This window comes from Nipponia nippon, unplaced genomic scaffold (assembly GCF_047370975.1).
Source record: "Nipponia nippon isolate SJK-2023a ecotype South Korea unplaced genomic scaffold, ASM4737097v1 scaffold_1, whole genome shotgun sequence".
In the NCBI taxonomy this organism is placed as follows: Eukaryota; Metazoa; Chordata; class Aves; order Pelecaniformes; family Threskiornithidae; genus Nipponia; species Nipponia nippon.
This window is the reverse complement of record NW_028262290.1, coordinates 39,060,976-39,080,193: the sequence shown is the minus strand read 5'-3', so window position 1 is coordinate 39,080,193 and position 19,218 is coordinate 39,060,976. Positions and strand designations below refer to the sequence as shown.

Here is a 19,218-nt window from a genome sequence, read left to right as displayed (position 1 = left end):
AAAAAATAATTCTTAGTGCATATTATAAATACTGACCCCTGATAAGCATAAAACCAGTATAATGTTTATCGTACAAAGCACTAATTCCTAAAAGACAGTTTATTCATTCCTGTGAGTGATGGGACCCATCAATTCACAGAATTGTGTCCCAGTAAAAAACATTACATCTTGATTCAAATAAACTGAAGTCATTAAAATCAGCTTTTGTGTCCCACAAAAAGTTCACATTTTGACAAAAAAGAGCATTTACCTTTCAGAAATATTTAAAAATTTTTTAAAAAATCCCAATAAAAACTACAGATTAAGGGAGAAGCACCAGACTGAAGCTCAACACTCGAAACCTCAGATCATGTGCTCCTACTAAATTCCACTGCCAAAAGGGCAAGTGAGTAATAAAAAATTAAAATCTTGTCATTTACCCTTTCATCTAGTATGAATACTTACATGCTTTGTTTTAAATGGGGGAAAGTATACAACAGAGCAGAATTCAGCATCTCCCATTTCCATTTCATCATAGTACACTGACACCTTACTTCACCAGTAGACATAGAATACTCAGTTGTCAAGAAAATAAAATAGATGTGACCATTTAAATGTACTGAAATACAATATAAATTAATTAAGTGAATTACGTGTATGCTTCATCTTCAAACTGTAATCTCATCTAAGAATCGCCACCACACACATAAAAGCAAGAAATCAAGAAGGAATGGCATGATGAAAAGGTTTTATTGGTTTTGGTTTAAATGGTAGTACTGTCATGAGAAACAGGCAACTTATGCAGACTGCTGCAAATGAGCTCTAATTAAGACAGAACACTGTAGAAAGACAAGCAAGACATAGAATATATAAACCTAATAGGAAAAAAAAGCCATCACAGGATATTTCATTTTATATTTAGAAGGCCTGTTTTTATGTCCTTCCACTTATAAAGATAGCTATGAAAATAACAAGCAGAACCGACACAGAGAAACCATGAGTTATAAATATTAGCAAAACTTTCCAAAATATCTTTGTTAATTGACAAATCTGTTATAACTGCAAAGCTCCTACAGAATGAGAAAATTCTGTCTGTCTTGCTCTCCTGGAAGTGAAGAACTCCAGTGTATACAGACTCCCGCTTCCACTTCTGCAAAACACTGGGTTAGAACCTAATAATGATCTAGATTTTCATATTTTCTACCCTGAACCTCCATGAGCAGCAGTTTGTGTTAGAGCTAGAAAGCCTACAAGCACCACACCATATCAGACACAATATTTTCATGTACACACAACCATGACCATGATCATCTATAATTAGAAACAGTTTCAGCACCTTTTTATATTGGAGTAAGAGATACTGGCAGTAAATTCACATAATACTACTTTTACCTCTGCAGGTGGGTAGTATCAACTGGCAGCTATCAAAACCCACCATCATAGATGAAATTAATTCTTGCTGATATTTTATATACACCAAAAAAACCCAAACAACTACTTTAGAGTGACTATTCCCTGTTCTGCAGGAAGATTACACAAGACTAAACAGATCAACATGGAATAATAGTAACACTGACTAAAATTAAGAATGCCAAGCAGACCCTATTTCATGAACCCATAACTTTCAAAAGCATTGATATTTTCACATGAGGTATTCAATGCTTGATCTTTCCTGCAGATTATTTTTATTTGTAAATTTGAATAAAATGCAAAGAAACAAGCTCCTCTCTTTCTCTGTTTTCCTCCCCAGGTTAAAGTCTAGCCGTGTATTTTGGGCAGCATTACAAAAGAGGAGACCATAGTGTGAAGCCCAGGGGAGGAAATGACCCTTGCTGAAGTGTGCATGCTTTGACTGGGTTAAAAAAGAAGCAGCAGCAGTTGAAAAGCTGTTTGTGAAAACAGATGAAGAATAGATTAAATTAATCTTTCTTTTTTTTTCCCTTACATTCACATCCTCCCTGTTTACCAGGAACCTCCTCATTAAACTCACTACTTACATGTCTTCGTACCCGAAGCCAGTTGCAATAACAAGAACTTGCATTTGTCCAATAAAACCTATGAACAGTGATGAATATTTTTGCACGCCATCTACCGGTACTTTTTTTCCCCAAACCATGACACCTATCATTAAAAAAACATTTTTGTCATGAAAGACATAGGTGAGCAATTTCAACCTTGCATGGAGTTCAAGCTTTTGCAGCCAAGCTGGAGCAGTTCTTGCCTGCAGCAAGCTGAATTTGGCTGCATAGATTATCAATTTTGATGTGTTTAAGCAACCAGTCATCAGGTGCATGAGCAGCAGCTTCCCTCCCAACCCCCTGCTCCTGCCTCTGCAAGGAGTTACTACCTCCATCCCTGCATTCCTCTGTGATGCTCATCCATCGATACACAGCCTCGCTCCCAACACATCAGCCACAAACTTTATTCTCACCGGCATCCTTTCCCCACATTTCCACAGTCCTTTAGTGAGGATCTGTGAACAAACTCACCCCCCTACACAAACAACCCACACACACACACAGAATTACAGAGGCTTTTTAAAGCCTTTTGAATAGTTATTTGATCTCTCTGAGCTATAAGACTTCATAATAATTCCAGGCCCTTTCCTTAGCTTCTTAATGCTGCCAGCTCTCCCACTTCCATGAGCCAGTGTTTCATAAAGCCCCAGCTGCTGCAATCAAGATATCTGCAAGGGAAGCTCAAATCTTGTTTTTAAAGTAAATTTCCAGCCTTTGCAGATGAAAAGTCTGAAAGCACTATGGCTCCAGGCTCAAAAACAGGCAAACAAACCCTAAATGTATTATTAAAAAAATAATCAAAGCCTTGGAAAGAATGACTCATCAGTTTTGAATTCTTTAGATACATAATACTAATTTTTGGTGAACACTTCACCACTCAGATTCCACCTTAAAAAAAAAAAAAAGAGTTATAAAAACAGCTTTCAAACTGACCAACAGATTCAGCCCTTTATTCCCTGCCTTTCCTCCCAGCAGGCCTTCAGCTCATCAGCTGCTGAGATTGCAGGTCCCAAACTCCTGGTCTACAAGGAGGTGAGACCTTCCAGCAGGTAGGCTGGCTTCAGCCTGCTCTTAAATGGAACCACATGTCGCAGGCCTTTGAGATAAATGCCTTTATTAAAACACGGGACAAAATCTCCATGAAGGTCCAATGTTGCTGTACAGAATAGGTGGGAAAACTTGAGGTGTGAGTAAGAGTGAAGGTGCATTGAGCCTGTGTTCATCGGGTTTTGTTGTATCCCACACAGCTCTGCATATTCTGTACTTTTACTTAATTGAAAGTGCATTTGCACGCAAAAAAAAGTGTGATATACCTCTGCCACAGTTTTAACTGATTATTCTATACCTGTCTTTGCGAAAAACACCTTCAGTCATAGTAACACTACAATTTCTGGAATGGACAAATAAGTAAGTCCCTTAGGAGGTAAACCCACGCGTCCTTTTTCCCTATATTTATATATAGCACACTTTCTACTGAATGAATTTGTATTCAGTATCAAGGATCAGACTTACTAAAATAAACACACAGATGTTTATACACATCCAAGTTGCAGACCCAAAAATCAACATATGTATATGCAAGATCTTTTTTTCATCAGTCTATAGTGATACATATGTGAAAACAAATGTAAAAGGTGTAGCTCTTCAGGGGTATGTCAGCCAGATTTGCACATGTGTACCAGGCTAAAATTTGGCTTTTCCTTCATAGATTTTCAGGAACTTGTTTTATAAAACCTTGGTCTACATATATCAAATTGTTACCAAGCCTTCACTGAAATAAGTTGGCTGGAAAACCTTGAGCAAGTAGAGTGGATACAACTCACATAGGAGTAAAACAGTCTTTACTGGATCGGAGATAAATTGTGGGAATAGCATCCAAATTCCCGTAGATATCTAGAACAGTTACTGTGAAATAAGTCTTTTTTAACCCAGGATGTACTGTACAGACAAGGCAATATTTTAAAAATCTTTCTACCTTAAAATATCAATGTAAATAAATATGAAACTATTTTAAAACCGCAATGTTGTGTAAACATACAGGAAGAACATCTGCTGTTTACTGAGTACTTTACAGTAGCTACCTCAAGCTTCTTTTATCTCTCAAAGCCATCTCCAGCTCTATACTGGCCCTTCAGCCTGGCACACGTATTCCGTGGACAAAGTGCTGGTGTCCTCTCCCTTCTGGTCTTCACCACCTTAACCCGCACTTCTGCCTGCGATCGATACTCTCCACTTTCCGTCCTTGCCAGCTTCACATGCCTTGCTTATCCCCAGTGGCTTGTGTTTGCCTCTCTTGGCTGAAGCTACAAACTCGTATGTGCAGAAATGTCAGTGTTTTTAAAGCACTATGTAAGGATGGTGCATTATACTAAAGATAGATTTGAGTATCCTTCCTCACTCCGAGCGCTCTCTCGTTATTCCAATAGTCCCATTCAACTCTGTGGGCCAAATTTTGTCGTTCCCATTGTCATGTAGAGTAGTATCTCAGCCTTTGAATAGTCCCACTGATTTAAATGGGACTTATTCACACAATCAGCCATTAGTAAGAATGGAAAGAGAAGCTGACATTATATAATAACATTTCTAATATATGTCTTCTGATGGCACAGAACAACCTACTAATGATGAACCCTTTGCAAAAATGTAACTGCCATTGCTATTTCTTTTTTGACAAACTAGAAAAATCCTCATTTCTGTGAACGACATTAGTGTTAAAGCATATCGTCCAAAGTATATTATAGTGATGCGATGAAAGCTCAGAATACAACAGATCTATGCAACTGTTTTTACATTACAGTATAGCAGAAATGGTACGTTATCTAAAAGAAGAAATAAATTATCCATAATTGTTTAATACCAACAATCCGTCCATTCACAAAACAAAGCTATGAAGAAGAAGAATGCAAATAAATAAATATACACATTGCTCACCAAACCCACGTACAGGTGGAAATAAAATGTAGCTGGTTGAAAATGCATTTCTATGTATTATGTCAAACATTTTAAGGTAATCATATGTTATCATCATTAATTTTCAGTACACAGAAGCATGAAGCCACTGAACATCCTGAGGAGCAAGAAATGAAGGCCTCGAAACATAAAGGAACTTAACATTTGAAATGGTCATATTTGTTGAATTAATGCATTCTCTGTGTTGCAGACCAAACCAAAGTCCTAAAATAAAAGAGCCTCTTTAAACAAGCTCCGGTGAAAGGAATAGATCTGTTAAAAATAACATTGCAGGTGCCACAATATTATTGTGTATACATTGCTGCTGTATTTTTAATAGTCACTCGTTCCTTTGGAGAGCAACTTGTAAAAGAATTATTCATTCTCTCTGTGCATACATTTTGAGAATAATTCACTGTACTTTTCCAAATTATTTTCAAAGTGTACACACACAGGAAAGGATACAAAACTTTTCCCAGGCTACATATGAAAGCTTGTCAGAACTCAGCGCTAAGGCCTTTAATCCCAGGCTTTAAATAATTTAGGTAACACTTGATTACTCCATTGCTGGAACGTCAAGCTCTGCAAAATCTGAGTAACACAATATTTGAGGGGGAAAGGGAGAATACTCTACTATAAGCACTTAAGTAAAATACATCTCCTGCAAACAAAATGTGAACTGCAGCCTGGTGTTTGCAATGCAAACTGTGGTAAAGCACCACAGAGGTTACCCCCCAAATAACACTTTATTCTGGTTTCCACTAACAAAACTCTTTAGTGAGGAGATCTATCGTGCACTAGTCGCAGCTTACATGCTACAAAGTACGATATTCAGAGGGCTTAAGGAACAGCTTTTCCTTAGGTTCATACTATTTAGTGATATACCCTAGCTAAAATGTGCACATCGACTTCAGACAAACAAAAAAACCCACCCCTCCACAACACACACACGTACATGATTTAGTCAGCAAAAAAATAAGATAAGTTTTTACCTTTCTTGTTGACTAATTTTTTTCTTGAGAGAATAATTTCATTTTCTCAGGTAATCCACAGGGGATTCAGTATTTGCTGTCTCTATGCATTTATTAAATAAAAAAATAGTACAAATTGCTTTGTTCTCTTAGGTACATCTGTATCTGTACTGTTAACAAAGTCTGAACTACCTCAATTTTTCAGTTGTGTTCTCCACTTGAAAAGTGCTTTTAGCCAACAAACTAAACTTCTCTGTACAAAGTTATTCAGATCATTTTAATGGGGGTAAGAGACATGAACATAATAACGTGGGCTGTGTGACAATCTATGCATATTTCCTTACATAGAAACACCAACTGACTTAAGAATAATTAAACATCCTAAAAAATTATCAGAAGGCAACAAAGAAAAAAAATCCCCCCGCCCCCTCTGCAAATTAAATTATCACTTATTAGGTCCTTTAAGATTCCTTTTCACCGCTGCCTTTGAATCCTTGTTCGCACAGAGGAATACAAAGTTTTTCTCTTAAATCTATCAGTTCCTTTTCACTCCAAAGCTCACCGTTTAGCCCTTTGCAATATCTAGTGCTAGAAAATCAGGATCAACAACAAGCCCACGATTGCCCTCAGCAGAGTCAATAAATGGCACATTTGACTCTCTCTCATACCATTTTGAACCAAGTCCTCACACAACTACTGCCCTGACACCTCATCCATCAGCTCTTAAAGCACAAGAGCAGCGCCCCACAAGCAAACCTCTTCTCTCCTATGCCATCTCCAGAGTTGAGGCCCAGATGAGAAACAGCCTTATCTTCCAATATAGCAAGGATACACCTCTAAGATCAGACCTTGGCAATTTGACCTAAAGCCATCCTTACTTGCAAAACAAAGTCTCCAGCATCTTCAGAGCAAGAAGGAAAGAGAGTGAGAGGGAGAACAGGGGTGGGGGTAGGGGGAAAGTCCAGTCCTCTCTGACCTGATTGGAAACTTTGTTGTGGCAAAAAGAAAAAAAAAAAAAAAATCTCTTTGGCCAGTTGAGAAAGTGCCTATGGTTGCTCTTGTATTGGGAGGGTCTGTTCAGGGTTTCGCAATCTTCTTTTCTCTCTCTCTCCCCCCTCTCTTTCTCCCCTTCTCTTGTTTCAAAAGGGGCCTCTGGTCAGCGCTGATTAATAAGTGTTTTTTGTTGTGAAGTGTTGAATAATAGAAGATGGCCGGTGACCCAGGAAAGACTAAACCTTGTGCTACTTTATTGTGGCAAGCTGAGAAAGGGGCTTTAGGACAGAGACCCCAAGCACTGACCCGCACACATCCTGCGGATTCCCTATTCATTCTCACAGCCTTCCAGTCGCCCAGAGCTCCCATTGTTTGCCAAGCAACAATGGAGATTTTGCACAGAAAGTAAAGCTCTTTTCAGATTCCTCCCTGATGTTTTGCATTTGGGGAAACAACCATCCTTAAAGTTTTGTTTTTTTTCCCTTAACTGAATTTCATGAAAACTCCTAGGATTTGGGCTTTTATTCTCGTCGCTCAAGACTTTCTATATAAACCTAAGAAAACAAACATTTTCTCTTAATAAATACTTTCTCTTCTTTTTTTTTTTTAATTACACAACACATTTTTCCTGGGGAACTGCTTCCCGAGCAATTTAAGGGGAAAAATGAGGTTTCTTTTCTTTTATTTCTTAGCATATCACTATGCTTTAATGCACACTACATATCGCTGCAGTTCCTAAAAATAACTGTATTCAAGCATCCTCTTTTTTTGAGTGGGAGCCAAGTGGAGAGTGATGCTCCTTTCCAAAAAAAAAAAAAGTAGAAGATTGAAATCTCTTGGTTTATTTCTGCCCTGCTTAGGCAAGCCTAGCTTTTATCTCCTCACAGGCTGGCCCCTTCCCCACGCTCCAAACAAAGAGTTCACCCGCAGCCACCAAGGAGGGCAAATGCCACTCCATAGACTTGCTCTGATTTACCTGTAGGGCCCAAACCACATTTCTCATTCTAACCTAGGCATTTATTTGCACTCTAACCATGTGGATAAATAACTCTTGCAGCTGTCAGGCCTTTGGGTAGGAACACGGCTAGATGGATCAGAGGCCTCAGGATTGCAGAGTTTTGTTTAATTGCTTTCTTCGGCCTGTTATACACGGATTTCCATTCCTCTATGGCATCCACTTACACATGTCACCAAGTGGCTGGGAGGTTTGGGTTGTGCCTTGTGTTTGCGGGTTTTGTGTCTTGTTGTGAATTTACTAGGCGTAAAAAAAAAAAAAAAAAAAAGAGCAGGAGGAGGCTGCAATCAATAGGACAAATTCCTGTTAAATTGCTAAGAATGGGATTTCTTTGCCCTCGGTTATTTGAATTTATAACTGACTGAACATTTTTATCAGACCATTGCTTTCTCTCGGTGTTTACACCTGCGAAGGGAGGTCTAGAAATCCACCCTTTGGAGGTGAGGGAGAAAAGACCAGTCTGTCAGAGAAACCTTTAACAACTGAAGGGGGAACAACAGTCTTTATTAAGGATATTGGGTAGCAGAATTACCTCGGCGGGGGCGGGAGGCGTTGTAAAACATCATTTGCAAAGGCTTTCAGGCTGAAACCCTTTCATCGGTGGCGAGGGGAGGGGGAGGCAGGGCGGGGGCTCGCAAACCCCCAGCTATCTCCATTTGTCAGCGCCACAGAGGAGGGGTCGTACAGCCAGCGGTGTGGAGGGGTGGGCTGCCCGGTGGTCCGCCAGCCCCCCACGCCCGGGGGCTTGTTTCCAAAGCGGGACGCGGCCACAAGTGCAATGAGCGCGGCGGGCTCAGCCCGGAGCCTGCCGCATCCCCGGGCCGGGGCGGCGCGGCGCTTGGGACCCCAGCCTTTCACTTTCATGCCCACCACATCCACTTAAAACGTTAGGAAGGGGAGAAAGGAGGGAGAAAGGGAAGGAGAGGAGGGGGGGAAGGCAAAAGCCCTGATGTATTGTTCCCCTGCCGAATTGATATGCTAATTCGCCTTGTGAGGGCATCACAAAGAACACCTTGCACTTCTGAAAGACTTTTGTGTCCTGGCCGGAGAAGTTTATTATCAACTAATTAGCAACAACTTCTAGCAATGAGTTGGGTTACATTTTCATAAGCTTTGAACAAACATCCTGAGCTGCGTTGTGTCAGGATGATAGGCTTGCTAAGGAAAAGAGAGTCCTAAATCAGGGAATGAGCTTTAATAATTAGCGCCTGCTATATATGGAGCCTCTGTCGACGCAGGTCTTCCGAGGCGTTTGATTCACGTTGCTTCCAGGCTTGCAAAGGACCATGACAAGCACTCTACAAAACAAAATCTTACTCAAGGATGACTAGCCATTTTTTTCCCCATATTAAGGCTCTTTTCTTGCAGCCGAAGAGCATTTTAAACTACCCCGATAATGCACCAAGGATAATCAGTATATGAAGAAGCTCAATACAATTAAGCATATTCTTATTAAATATTACTTAGAGAGGCTTGTTGCAGGCAGTCTAGCACTTCAAATACGAACATCATCTGGGAAAAGGGAAGGTTATATTTGAAATGACAAAAAGAAAACACCTTTATGTTTCACAGCTTTTTGGTTTGCTGGTTTTGTTTTGTTTGTTTGTTTGTTTGTTTGTTTTAATTCCATGTTACTCATGTTACAGTCTTTCCAAAGAAGGAGGAACTGGTCTTAGGACTAGGTTAGCTCTGTCCTCTTTCTGTGGACTGCTTGTATCTTTGGAAGCAAAAGGATATGCTGTTTCCTTGGTTTAGAGTGAAACTAGGAAAAAACAAGAGGACTTTATTTTTATCACTGTAGTAAGCGCTAGTTATTTTCTTCTTGGCTTTATGCAATCAGAATAGAGCAGAAACAACCCTCTGAAGCTAAGGACGTTCTAAGGTTTACTGATAATTCTTATTGACTGGAAACAGCATACTTACAGGTCCACATTATATTGTGAGGGGGGATTTGTCGGAGGGGAGGCATATTGCAGCTGAGATCAGCACTAGATTGATTTTGCAGTTCATACGTGGGTCTCCAGCGTGGCCTTCCTGAACCTGCCCCGGTCCTGAGGAGAGCTCTGAGGAGGCTGCGAGCCTTGGGCCCCTTCAAATGCGGTGGTTATTGGGATGCAGGAGAAAGCAGTTCGGCCGTGGCCGCTTTTGCAATTCACCTTATCCTCTGCTATTCAGTTCATTTAATGGGTAAACACACTCTTTAGCCCTCGGTCTCTTTCTGTCCCCTTCTCCAAGCGATTTCATTTGTTTAAAATCCTAAAAGGTGGTATAAGGTCTTATTGAAGCCCAGTAACATAAGGGGTGGGAGTGGATTAGATTCCTTCATTTCCTTTCGGTAATCCTAAATGCAGCTATCTCTGGTTCCTTAATCTCCTCTAGAGTCGGATTACCACCCATTTGAGCAAGTGCAGCTGGAATTAGGAGATGACAAGGATGCTAAGAAAGTGCCAAGAACTCCCGAGGTGACTGAGATGTCAGGGTGGCCCGGCCCCCCTCACCCACAGCCCCCTAGGGTCCCCCATGGCCCTGGGCCTCCGGGCCACCGAGCTGGGCTGCGAAGGGGGCCCTGGGCCTGGCGGTGCCCACTGGCCCCGGCGTGGACCTGCCTTTCTCCCCGCTTCAGCTCCACATCAGCAAGGGCCACCGCTGGCTTGTTTTGGCACTTCATTTGCCTCATGACAGCTTTCTGCCAGCCCTGCGGGTTTCAGCCTTTGACATGGCCAGGCTAGCCACACTCTGTCATACACGAATATGTATATATTTATACATATATATGTACAAAAATAAAATTTGTATATACGTATGTATATGTATGTATATACACACATACGCATAGACGTTCCTGTATTGGCTAGAAGAAAGAATCGACAAAAAATAGCCACTGAAATGTGGAGTGAGTACAACCATGCTTACGCCTTTCTCTGTCCGCCTGCAAAAGTAACCCCGCATGAAAATACATGTATATGTGCGCAGTCACTTTTTTAAACAAACCCTCATATTTGATTGAAATGGAATATGCCACCATGTATATTTACGATTAAAGCTTTATTTTGAAAGGCCTGTAATCCTTTCAAGGAGATTTTGTTGATATAAGACTTCATTGGAAAGTAATTGTGGATTGTACAGCTCTGACCTTTGCAGGAAGCAGGGTGCAGGTCTGCACAGCTGAGAAATACTGTGCATCAATTTCTCGTGAAGCCCCTGCAGACCAGCTAAGTATGTGTACAAGTTCAGGAATTTATTTAAAAGGTTACAATTAGTGGCTCAATCGTCAAGGTTGGGACATGGTATTTTTATATTGAGTGAAATACATGATTTAATTATACTTTAAAAAAAAAACAAAAACAAAACAACCCCCAAAAAACAAATTAAGGACAGGCCTGCTACACAAATTGGAAGCAGCTAAATGCTCTTTTGTGCCTGCAGCTCTAAGGAGGCTGTGATGCATGCGAAGGAAAGTGACTGACTTAACTCATTGGGATTCAGGGAACGACCTGCCCTCTTTTGAAAAAAAAAAAAAAAAAAAAAAGAAGAAGAAGACGACGACGACGACGACGACGACGAAGAAAAGTAAGTGTGTATGTGTGTGTGTGCGTGTTCGTGTTCGTGTGTGTGTTTGAGAGAGAGGGAGAGAGAGGAGGGGGAGACTCACACAGAGTCCTGCTTCCCTGAGCTGAGAGCTGCTGGTTCCCAAGCAGAAAGTATTAGGAGAAACACAGCATCTTGTCTCTTTGCTGCATTTGCACAATGAAATCACTTCTATTTTTATTCCTGCTAACCGGCCGTTTTTGCTTTCATCCACTCCGAGCCATGGACGATGGGAACAAACAAGTACTTAAAAACAAACAGACAAAAAAACAAAAGAGGAAAAAAAAAAGCCAACAACAAAATCCAACCACGCTGGGATGAGGATTACTCACTTTAGCGCTGGCTGTAAGTACAAAATCTCTTGCTGCATTTCAGAGCGATAGAGAGAGGCTGTTGTGGTTTAGGTTTGGGTTGTTCGGGTTTGGTTCTTTGTTGTTCCCTTTCTCTTTTTTTTTTTTTTTTTTTTTTTTTTAGTATCATCCCCTCCTTATCAGTCTTCTGCCGAGTTACTTAGATAAGAAAATAAAGCCAGCGGGGGAGGGCGGGCGGGCGGGCAGGGCTGGGCTGGGCTGAGCGCGGCGCGGCGCGGAGGCAGGGCAGCGGCCGGGGGCGCGGGGCTCCCGCGGGCGCGGAGGAATGCCAGGTGCCGGCCGGCCGCGGGGCAGGGGGCTGTTTTCGACATCAATTCGTGGGCTTAGCTGGGCTGAAAACGCATTTTTCTGCTGCGGGGGTGTGTGCGCCTGTGTGTGTAGATGCACATCCTCAGGCAGCGTGGTCCTGCTCGAGTCTCTTTGGTGCAACGTGAGTCCGCCCAGCTTGAAGGAATGCGGTGGTCAAAACATCTTTCCAGCTGGTTTGATTTTTTTGGGATTCCCCCCCCCCCCCCCCAGTGTACATGTGTACATGTGATAGTGGTACTTTTCCCTGGCAGGATTTGATTTAAATAAACTAAGATCAAAACTGTCTCCCTCTCGCCTAGCCTAGTCGCTTTTCTCCCCCTCCCCTTCCTCCTTTCTTTCTTTATTTCTGTGTGAGCGCTCCTGGGAAAGCGGATCGGTTGGAGGGGAAGGCTTTTGAAATCGTGGGGGAAAATGTAAGAGAATTCAGAGGGTCCGGGCTTTCTTTGTGTGGTGCTGAAGCCGCGGAGCTGCTTTGTGCTTTGGAAGGAGAAAATGGCGAGTCCTATTGTGTTTAGGCCATTTTCTTCCGGTACAAGGTTTTTTCCCCAAATCCTAAATACTTCAGGGCTCTTTTGAAAGAAGTCTCTCAGCCCGCGAAGTGTGAATGGCTGCAGCTCTGCCTTTTCCCCAGCCGGTAGCACCTCACATTTGAGAGAGTCCACACATTTCTCCTTGCAGGGCTAGTGCACAATTTCTAAAGCTGCTGCATTCAGAGCCTCTTGCATCGGAGCGGCTATTTCAGCTGCCCTTAGCCCGCGTTATTCAACTCAGGGGAGCAGGTTATGAGTGAGGACCGAAAAAATAATAATCTGAGACCTGTCCTTGCTTTAAAATGCTAAGAAGGAGCAACGTTAGCCAGCTGCGGGGGGGCGGGAATCATCTGAGAAAAGACGCATGAACCGTTGAGCGATGGTCTGACTTTTCCACGGAATTATTTAAACTTTATGTATACATACGTGTAAGTGTGTGAGAGGGTGTATGTATGTGCGTGTGCATGTAGCCACTTCGCAAGAAACAACTAGGCTCGGAAAGAGGTCGTATATACGTAATGTGAGATTTTAGAGCATATTTAACCATCGTGTGCAAGTTATTCCCGCTGTAACATGCAATGAAAAAAATAGTTTGCAATGTTGTCAGTTCTTTTCAGGTCAGCCGGTAGGTAGGTACCACTTACCGAAAACCGCGTCCGAATTTCCACGTTAATCCGTTTAAGGAAGCAAATGAGAGTCCGAGGCTTAAGACCGTTGTCCGATATTAACCACTTTTCATTATAATGTGGGCTTGCCCAGCCGTCAGTGATTAAAAGCACTTTGAAAGAGGCGAGCTATCAAATAAAACCCAAGAAAGGTGAATTCCTCCCCCCCCCCCCCCCGCCGCCCCGCACCTCCTTCCAAGGTGCTGAATTTAAAAAAATATTACTATTACTAATGGCAATAAAGCGCAGGCGGGTTTAGAAAAGCCCTGGGACAACCCGCAGGTTGCCGGGCCCCTCGGCGGCGGCTGGTAGCGCGGGCGCGGAGGGGCGCGGAGGGGCGCGGAGGGGCGCGGAGGGGCGCGCAATGCCTCCTGCCCGGCCGCGGAGAGCAGCGCCGCGCTGCCGCCGGCGGGTCAGCACCATGGACAGGGGCCGGGCCGGCGGCCGGAGCCGGGCGGGTGCTCGCCCCGGGGGAAAAAAGGGGGTGAATCGGGCTGCCTGCTCCCACAAAACGGTGGGGGACTGAGCTGGTCTGACTTTCTTGTTTTCCCTTTCCTGTGGCTGCTCAAGTTTCCACACAAAAGACTTGAGAAATCACATTTATAATTCTCCTGCATGAGGGCAAACTCTATTAAAATGCCATGCTAGTGATTTCTCTTCTTACTGCCCGCAAAAGAAGTAAAAGGATCTTTCCATTCTGCATACGATTGCTTTTTTCCCTTCAACTCCGAGCCAAAAATAAATCTACTGCTCGGATCGGCTGAATGACAGTGGTGTAAATTAAATTGATTTTATCAGTGACCAAGTTCCACAATTGGAAAAATTAAATGCCAGTTTGACAGACAAGGATAATATGGAACAGATCCATGAAACAGCTCCTTTGAACAACAACAACATCAGCCCAACAGGAGCCTAGGTACTGGCGATCACTTCTTCTTCATCCCGCTCCGTTATGTCACATCATTTAGTTTGCCTTTCTGCGGTACCGAAATGATTGAAACCATTGTTTGATGCAAAGGGACTAGCGATGATGAGTCATGGACTTTATGCCACAGCAAAGGCAACAGACATGGCTCTCAGGCAAATTTCTTTTTTTATTTTGATCACGCTTCTAATTGGGCTCCCCTTTCAGATGCACTTTGCAGCACTTCCAACCCACCCCGCAGCTCCCGAACAGCTATCAGCAAACTCAGGGCTGAGCTCCGAGAATGACAAGCCGCTCTGCCTCCACCTAAGGATTGCACAAACCCTACCTCGAAGTCTTTTAGCCAAGAAAAAAACCCTACTTCTGTGCCTCCCGCCGACCCCCTCAAGGCGAGAGAAGGCCTTGAGCGACCTCCGCGCCCTCCGCCTGCCCGAGCTGGGCTGGGCCCGGCGCGGCTTGCTGCCCGCCCGAAGGGGCCTGCCTGCCGCAGAGGCACGGCGTAGCTCCGGGGCGGCGGGAGCGGGCCGTCCCCGCACGGCCAGCCCGGTGCCCGCCGCTGCCCCGCCGGGACGGGCACAGCGGGAACAAAGCCCGCGGGGGGGCTCGGCTCGGCCCGGCCCGGCTCCGCTGCTCGCCTGGCCCGGTGCCGGGCTCCGGGGTGGGACGGGCCGGAGGCTGGGGCGGTGCGGGGCCGGGGGGCGCGGCGGTGCCGCAGTGAGGGGGGGTCGGCTGGCGTGCGGGGAGGGTGGCCTCTGGGTGAGCCGGAGACCAGGCTCCTCTTCCTCGCTATGACTGTACAGATTCATGTGACATTGAGGTTGGGGAGGTGGGAGGAAGGCGGGGGGGGGGGGAGGGAGAGCACCCGGAGGGAAGGGGGAGGGTTGAACTTTCTGCCGGGCTCGGCTTTTCACACCTTTCTCTCCCTACGATGCGAGAGGACGTTTTGGGAGAGAGCGGTTCGGCGGGGTCCCCTCTGAGCAGGTCCCCCTCGACCTTGCAGGGACCCGGCCGGGCGGCGCGGGGCTGGGATTGTGCCGGGTTTCAAGGACACGGGAGATGATCAGGACTTTGGGAGCCAACATCTGCCTGGCTGGTGACGTCAGCAGCCCCGTGTAATCCTCTTGTACTGAAGGCAGATGCCTTATTTGTTTGGCTGGAGAGGCATTAATCCCTAATTCTGGAGCAGCAAGCGAGGGGGAGAGACCGGACCGCTTCCTACCCCCCGAAAGCAGCTAGCGGGGCTCTCCTCCTCTCCTGCGGTCTGCGGCTCCGGCTGGCGGAGAAGCCGCCAGCCCTCGGCAGGTTTGACCATTTTCTTTTTTATTACGATTCTTTTAATATTTGGAGTGGGTTCATAATTCTTATTTTTATTTGGATGCTTGGATTTCTCCCCATGGATTTCGCTCTTTGCTCTCATGCGCTCCTCAAGCCGAGAAAGAAGGGGGAACTGCTGTTCCCTTCCTCTTCCATTTTATTCTTTTTTTTTTTTTCTTTTCTTCTTTTATTTTAAGCTTTTCCCTGTGTTTGCTTTCTGGGGATTTTTGCAGCGGCGGGCAAAGAGGTTGCTCTCTGCGGTTCCCCGCGGCTGGCCGGTTCCCACTGCGCTGCAGAGACCCAGGTGCCCGCTCGCCCCGGCGCTGCGGTTGATGGGCGTTCCGCCTTGTCCCTCCTCGGCCGCGGAGCGAGCAGCCCCAGAGGCTCGGGTCTGGCCGGCCCCAGCTCCGCGTCAGTCCGTGTGGCCCCCATTCCCTTCCTTCCCTTCCTTCTCTTCCCTTCCTCCCCTTCCCCTTCCCTCCCCGCCCTTCCCCTGCGCTGACTCCCCCCTCTCTCCCTTTTGTCATTGGCAACCGCGCGGCGTGCGGGCTCCCGGCGCCCTTCCCTCCCCGCCTGCCTTTCCTTCCCTCCCCGCCTGCCTTTCTAACGCTCTCGCTTTGTCTGTTTTCCAGGCGGCCGCACGCCGCAGCTGCGGTGCCGAGGGGGGCCGGACCCTCCTGCCCAGCTTGCCCCCGGATGCCCCGGCAAGCTACGGGAAAGTCCCCGGGAAGCCCAGCTCGCCGCCGGAGCCCGGCCGCCGCCGCCGGCAGCCGCAGCGCATCCCGCTTCGCCTCCTCTCTCTCTCCCGGGCCCTGGCGCCGAGGCAGCAGTCGAGGTCAGCCCGCCCCGTTCCTGGGGTCCGGCCGGGGTCGAGCCCGCAGGGCGATGCACGGTGCCCGGCCGCCCCCTTCCTCCCCGGCGTGCCATCGGCACCGACGAGGAATGGTCCCCGTCCTGAGCGGTGACAGACGGCAATAAGCGTAACAGTAATAAAAAAACCTTAGGCTGATTTTTATTTTTTTTTTCTTATTACTATAATGACTTCACCCCTCATTTCCTCACTCGCCCAGTTCAGTGTAGGCAGGCCAGATGGGCTGCCCAGACCCTCCCGGGAAAGGGGCAGGTGCGAGTGAGTTAAATTTTTTTCCGCTTTACAAAGAAAGATGACACGTCCTGCCCTTTCATTTTTCACCGCCGAAAGACCCCCTCTCCCCCTTCCCCGTGGCCGAGAGGAGCGGAGATGCTCTGGGGGTGCGGGCTCCCCCCGCCCGCGCTCCAGCGGAGCCGCAGGACCAGACGGACGGAGGCAGCCGGAAAGACACGGTCCCTCCCAGCCAGGGATGCCAAATCACAGACGTCGAGTCGCGGAGAGCCAACTCCTGCCTTTAAAATGACGCGAAGACGCTGGCGAAATTAAAGCAGTGGCCTGGAAGCGTGTAATAGGCACACGCTTAATTTCTATTATTTTTTTTAATCCATTAAATACATATTTAACAGCTTCCTGGGCATTGCAAACAACAGACGGGCTAGTAAGAGAACTCGAGCATGAATTACATGCAGCCCAGGCCGGCATGGGACTAGGGCGGAGGGAAATTACCTTTTTTTTTTTTTCGGGGATCAGTTGCTATTCTGCTTCCAGAGAGAGAGAGAGAGAGAGCGCTCCAAGGCTCTGACTCTCCGTGTTCACAGCGGACCTTGATTTAATGTCATACAATTAAGGCACGCGGTGAATGCCAAGAGCGGGTCCTCAAGGCAGCATGAAAGATCTCGCTAGAACATAACATAATAATAACGCTAATAAAACAATAGCAATAAGTTAAAAATAAAAAAAAAAAAAAAAGGAGAGACAAAACAGTAAACAGCTCGACAGCCTGTACTCACCTACGGAAACCGAGACTGAACCGGACCGGCGGACTGCACGGCTCAGCCCGGCGGAGAGGAGATGCCGCTGCCACGGGATGGGCGCCCGCCGGGGCAGCTGTCAGCAGCAGGTAACGGGGCCGTGGGGGAGTGCTGGAGCGGTGCGGTGGCCGTGGTGGTTTGTCAAGGTAGTGGTGACTCGACCTCTCGCTTTCCTGGGCTAAACCATGTAAAGTCGATTAATGGGAAATAAATACATTTTCTAATATGATCATCGCGAGGATTGTTCTTTGCGCATCGCCCAGCCGGTAGCTAGGAGTGCCCGCTCGGTAATGACTCCTCCTCTTGCGGGGCTCCTCTGGAAGCCGAGGAATGCGGGCCCCGGGGCAGCGGAGCGGTGCGCAGGGGACGGCAGAGCCATGTGCAGCGCCGGTGCACAGGGGGGGGGGATATTGGGGGGACGGAGGGGGCCACTACGGCAGAGCAAGGCGCGGAGGGACAGAGTGGATGCGCGAAGAAGAGGAGCGTGCGGAGGTTGCGCGGGGCGGGGGGGGCAGCGTGCGGGCACGGCGGGGGGAGAGCGGCGCAGCGCGGTGCCGGAGGGCAGCGGAGCGGCGGGGAGGCAGCGGAGCGGCGTGCGGGCTTTGTGCGCGGGGCCGGGCGGCGGGGCCAGGCGCAAGGCGGCGGCTGACGAGCGCGGAGCGGGGGCGGCGGCGGAGCGGGGTGTGCGGGGCAGCTTAGGCGCGGGGGGGCAGCGGCGGCAGGGCAGGTGCATGCGCGGCCGGGGCACCGGAGACGCGGCTCCGGCGGAGGCGGCGGCGGGGCCACGGCGGCGGGGTGAGCGGAGGGTGCGGGGGCGGGAGAGGCCGGGACCTCCGCGCCGGCGGCGGCGGAAGCCTTTGTTCCGCGGGGCCTCGCCGGCGGCGGAACAAAGGAGCGGCGGGGCCGGGCGGGGGCCGGGGCCGGCGCTGTCCCTGGTGCTGCCGGCGACACTGAGCTCCCGCCGCGGCCCGCCGGGACCGCCCGGCCCCGTCCCGGCAGGCACGGCCCGCGGCACCGGGTGGCCGGCGCGGTGGGAGCTTCCCCGGCGGAAGAAAAGCCCAGCAGCCCAAGGGGGTTGAAGCGCAGGGGAAATAAGCGGCGGGCAGGGCAGGGGTGCGGAGACGGCAGGAAAGCGGCTGGGCCTGCGTCTCCACCTGTGCGCGGTGCGCAGCCGCTGCCCCGACGGCGTCCCCGGGCGGGTCCCCCAGCGCATCCCCCCCGGCAAGTCCGCCCCCGCTCCCCGTCTGAAACCGCCGGGTTTGAAGCAGGTGCTGCAGGGGCTCTGTCCCGCTCCCGTCCAGGCTCCGTCTGCGGCCATCTGCCGCGGCCTAATTCTGCTCTGTCGTCTATCAAACAGCGGCCACAGCCAGCAAGGGCAGGGGATGCTCTCAAGCACTAAATAAGGCAAAACAACTAAGCAACAGTAATAACCACAAGGACAATAATGATAATAATACTATCTGCCCAGTGGTCGGACGGCTTTGCGCTCTTTCCTCTTGCACTCAGCAGACAGCACTGATGGCAGTGGGTTTTTTTTGCCAGAGACTGGATTGCAGATCAGACTGGTCGCCCTTCTCTTCAAGGGGTTAAAGGGGACAATTCCTGCCCTTTCCCTAGCCTCTCGCTTCTTCATCCCCTTGTAATCATCCTTGTGTGGTCCAGCGGACAGATGAAGCGCATGGGCCGCTC

At 47.6% G+C, this 19,218-nt stretch overlaps 1 protein-coding gene across 2 annotated transcripts; it reads left to right on the top strand.

Moving 5' to 3' along the window:
* The first annotated feature begins 11,749 nt into the window (after nucleotides 1-11,749).
* LOC148057337 (uncharacterized) lies at nucleotides 11,750-16,938 on the top strand. Of its 2 annotated transcripts, none has more exons than XM_087735440.1 (2): nucleotides 11,750-11,858; nucleotides 16,260-16,938. In XM_087735440.1, exons 1-2 carry the CDS (start codon nucleotides 11,831-11,833, stop codon nucleotides 16,583-16,585), a joined length of 354 nt encoding a protein of 117 aa, XP_087591566.1. In that variant the 5' UTR covers nucleotides 11,750-11,830; the 3' UTR covers nucleotides 16,586-16,938. The 2 variants fall into 2 exon arrangements, 1 of the variants encoding a protein (XP_087591566.1); XR_015699465.1 differs by lacking the exon at nucleotides 11,750-11,858 and adding an exon at nucleotides 15,260-15,615.
* Nucleotides 16,939-19,218: the final 2,280 nt, after the last annotated feature.